At 31.2% G+C, this 4153-nt stretch overlaps 1 protein-coding gene across 1 annotated transcript; it reads right to left on the bottom strand.

Moving 5' to 3' along the window:
- Positions 1–512: 512 nt before the first annotated feature.
- Positions 513–2331, bottom strand: LOC105774344 (protein SHI RELATED SEQUENCE 7). The gene is made up of 2 exons (XM_012596810.2): positions 1329–2331; positions 513–1119 (listed from the first exon to the last, which is right to left on the bottom strand). The coding sequence occupies exons 1-2, from the start codon at positions 1879–1881 to the stop codon at positions 755–757; spliced, it is 918 nt and encodes a 305-aa protein (XP_012452264.1). The 5' UTR covers positions 1882–2331; the 3' UTR covers positions 513–754.
- Between the last annotated feature and the right edge of the window lie 1822 nt (positions 2332–4153).

The following is a 4153-nucleotide window of genomic DNA, read 5'->3' as shown; positions in this document are numbered from 1 at the left end:
CTACTACGTTCAACATTGAAAATGAAATTAATTTAGTTCTTTTTCAAATAATGACTCATCATCTAAATTATTAGTGCATCAAATATAAATCTTACATATATATATATATATATATATATTTTAATTTTTATCTGAAAATCTTTTGTATCTAGTAATTACATTAGAAATTGACTAAATCAGGTCAGATTCTAAACGAGGAGCAAAGCTAGGGTATCGGATGAATCTAGAAGGCTAGCAAAACAGAAGCATCTCTATAGATATCCATTTAACACCTTGCGTACCTTAGCCTACTATCATTAGTCTCAAACTAAAAATAAACATAAATCACATGCATATATATAATTTGCAATGGAGGGTCACACCCATGCACGTCCTAAAAATGCTAAATATTTGTGAATATATATGCATCAATACATATACATTCTCAAAAACTATATATTTAATGCAATGTATAATCCTATGCCTAAAACCTAATGTTTCTTTTCTCGTCCCATTTTCTTTGCTACCAAACAGATTCAAGAAAGCAAACACATTCACATGTTGCACAAAGTACACTCAAATCAAAAAAACATAATATATATATATATATATATATATATATTTATGTAAAGTCATTGAAAATCTGAATTTAAATTTAAAAAAAAAAAAAAAAACATCCCCCATTATCATATGGATTCTATTCTCATTTAAATTATGAGCTTTCTAAGTTTTGGTAGATGATAACATATTTCGAAGAGACAAATGCTCGTTAAAATCAAGACCTTGGATGTGGGAAGAATTGCGTACCGGCAATAAAAGCATTGATCGGAGCTGGGTAGACCGAAGGATCGAGCATGTTCGTGCCTATGTTACTTGAAGTAGCCACGGCTGTCGTCGTCATATCGGCCATGAGATTAAGTTGCTGTTGTTGTTGAGAGTTTTCTCTGCTGCCACCGCCGCCACCGGTGTAACGAGATTCAGGTCCTTGGTCATAGAGTATACCTTTAAACACATGTCCGGCAATGTTCACCGCCGTTTGATAAGCGAATTCTTCATCAACATCGTCCATAGCACTTACTTTCACGCACCGGAACACTGCTTGTGAGCTCACTTCCGGTGGGAATTGCCCCAGTTCCAACCCTAATATATATATAAAGAAAAAGCAAACCTTAATAAATAAATAAGTAAAACAGGAACCCGAATATTATGGAAATTCTTAGTCAGTTTTACCATCAAATAGTGGCTGAAATAATGGAATTTAAAATTTAAAAAAAAAAACAGGTGGGGATGTGAGCTTTTGTCTACAAAAATATCACCATTTTAGACCATTCTCAAGGTTTCTTTTTTACCTGAAGTGGTAGCTGTGGTGGTGGGTGATAAACGAGTACAAGCAAGTGAAGGAACAGCTGTTACAACACCACCACCTTGATTCTCTTTCTGTCTTTTAGGGATCTCACCACGAAACTGTTGTTGTTCTTGTAAAGTTGCAAGTTGTTGTTGTCGTTCACGTCTTTTAGCAGCAGGAACCCAAGTACTTTTAACATGTGTTTGACACTGAAACCCTCGGCTTTTACAACAAGTTCTACACCTTAAATGTAAACAATCTTTCTTAGCTTGGTTACCACAATCTTGACAATTTATTCCTCCTTGTCTTAACCTTGAAGATGATGATTCATCGGATAAATTAAACCCACCAGCGATAGTTCTTCGACTAGGACCCGTCCCAAACGGGTAGGTACTGCTGCTCACCACGTTTGCTTGCTGCGGTTGCTGATAATAGTACTGCGGCCATATCTCGAACCCTCTGTTGTTACTGTTGTAGATCTCTTCGTTTCTATATAAATGTAAGCTTTCTTCTTTATCTTCTTGTTTGTTTCCAGTTAAATAGAAGAAACCAGCCATTTGTTGGATACGAAATCTATCAATTTGGACCCAAAATCCATAGCAAAACACACTATCAAATACCCCTTTCAAACCCACCCAAGATCAACTAGTGGGTTTTTATGGGGGGGTTTAAACAACAACTGTTGGGGTTTTGGTTTTGACCTGATCTTTCTTTGTTTTGTTTCTGGTTCTGTCTGAAAACTCTGAATTAGTAGAAATTTAAGTACAAAGGATCTGTTTTTTTTTTTTTTTTGTTCTTCTAGGATGTTTTTTGAGGTTAAAAATATTATTTTTCTTTTAGGGTAGAAATAAAATAAAGAAAAACAAGGAGGGTTTTTTTTTTTGGCTTTCTCTATCACTTCAATTTACCCACCAATAATGGCACGGAATTTAAGCCACTGCAACGCCGCCATGAGAACTGCCCTCCGCCCTCTGCTACACCCTTACCTCATTTATGACCAAAACCAGCTCCCTATCTCTCTCCTCCTAAATTATAACCAAATATATATATATGATTTTGATTTTAATCTCTCTTAATCTATTTATACTATATTTAATCATTTTAATTAATATTAGAAAATTTTAAGTTTTAGTCATTTAATAAATGGTCACTAAATTATTCAAATGTTTTCATTTAAGTCACTAAACTATTCAAAAAATTTATTTAAATCATTGGACTATTAAGTATTTTTTTTAAAAAAAAAAGACAAGCTAGCAAGTTGCAAACAACGATTTGTCGATCTGACTAGTGGATCAGTACCTATCAACGAATAGAATAACATATCTTAGATCCAAGTCGATCTAATGGTCAGTGTTGGAAATTAGAGAAGAAAAATGTTTAAATTTTGATTCTCATATTCATGGCATTTCAAAGTTGTTTCATGAAAAAAAAATCAAACTATAGAAAAGAAGAGAAAGGAGAGCTTTCAATTGGTACATGTGGTGCAAATAGATAAGGCTATACAACAATGATTTTAACATCTCAATAACTTAAATGAAAACTTTCAAATAGTTCAATGACCATTTTTTTAACTTTTTGAAGTTGAGTGACCAAAACGTAAACTTACTAATAGCTCAGTGACCTTAAGTGTAATTTACCCTTAATATTATTATGATGAGCATTTATATCATTTTCAAATAAAAGAATTAAAATTACAGATCCTCAAATTGAACATGTGTTTAATATTATTAAAATACAAATTTGTTACCACTCCACTTATATTTATTATTGAATAAATTTTAAAAGAAAATATTTTTAACATATAATATTTTCTTTCACTCACATCATGGGTGTAATAAAATCTAGTTTTAATAACATCATCAACATTGTCGATTAAGCCTTAGTTCAATTGATACTATTGTTATTGCAATAGTTAAGTTAGTTGTTGTTGCAATAAACAAGTGGATATAGGTTTGAGCGTGTTTATGTGCGTATTATCTTCTGATTTAAGAGTTTGGAAGAGATTATGGGTAATAATAAAAATTGTATACCGAAAAAAAAACTATCTACGAAAAGAATCCATGTTACCATTTTAAAGCGATAGTTAATCGCATTATAAATTTGGAGCTACTAATAATATTAGTTCTAATTATTAATTTTATTATCTCTCTCGGTACGAAAATTAAAACGTTAAATCTTTTACTTTAATTTGTTAAAATTTATATTTACGAAAAATTTAAAAGTTAGCCTAATTGTTAACAATGCACATGAGCGATAACTATTAATTTTGTTAATTTTTGTATATAAATAATTGAATTGTTAATTTTAGGTCAAAATTTAACGGTGATGTTTAATATTGTTACTCAATTGAATTAATTTTTTTAGATTTTGTAATTTGAGAATCGAATTCCGAACAAGTTAGAACTAGATCAATATTGTTATAAAAATTGAAAAACTTAAATTGAAGAAGAATTATATCTGAAATTTAAGAGGGACTAAAAATGAAATTAGACCATAAATTTTGTGGAGGGATAAACATGTAAGAACATGAATCTGTTCAGTGGGCAGTTCTCTACAGTTTCTCTTCCAGTTTCAATGAATCTACTCAAATAAAGGTTTGAATCTCCGCCGTTGAACTTTCATCTTATGCTTCAGGTTTATCCACGTGGCACGTCATCAATTATTCGTCCTTTTACCGGAAAACCCGCCTGTACTTTTCTGACTTTTCCTGTAATTAAGATTTGATTTTTCCTTTTACTATTTTTTAATTGATACTCATACACAGATTATGAATCATTTAATTATTACAATATATTTCAACATATTACTTTTATTAAATTAAAAAAATCA

Source organism: Gossypium raimondii, chromosome 6 (genome assembly GCF_025698545.1).
Source record: "Gossypium raimondii isolate GPD5lz chromosome 6, ASM2569854v1, whole genome shotgun sequence".
Classification (NCBI taxonomy): domain Eukaryota; kingdom Viridiplantae; phylum Streptophyta; class Magnoliopsida; order Malvales; family Malvaceae; genus Gossypium; species Gossypium raimondii.
Note: the sequence above shows the minus strand (reverse complement) of the source record. Positions and strands in the feature narration are given on the sequence as shown.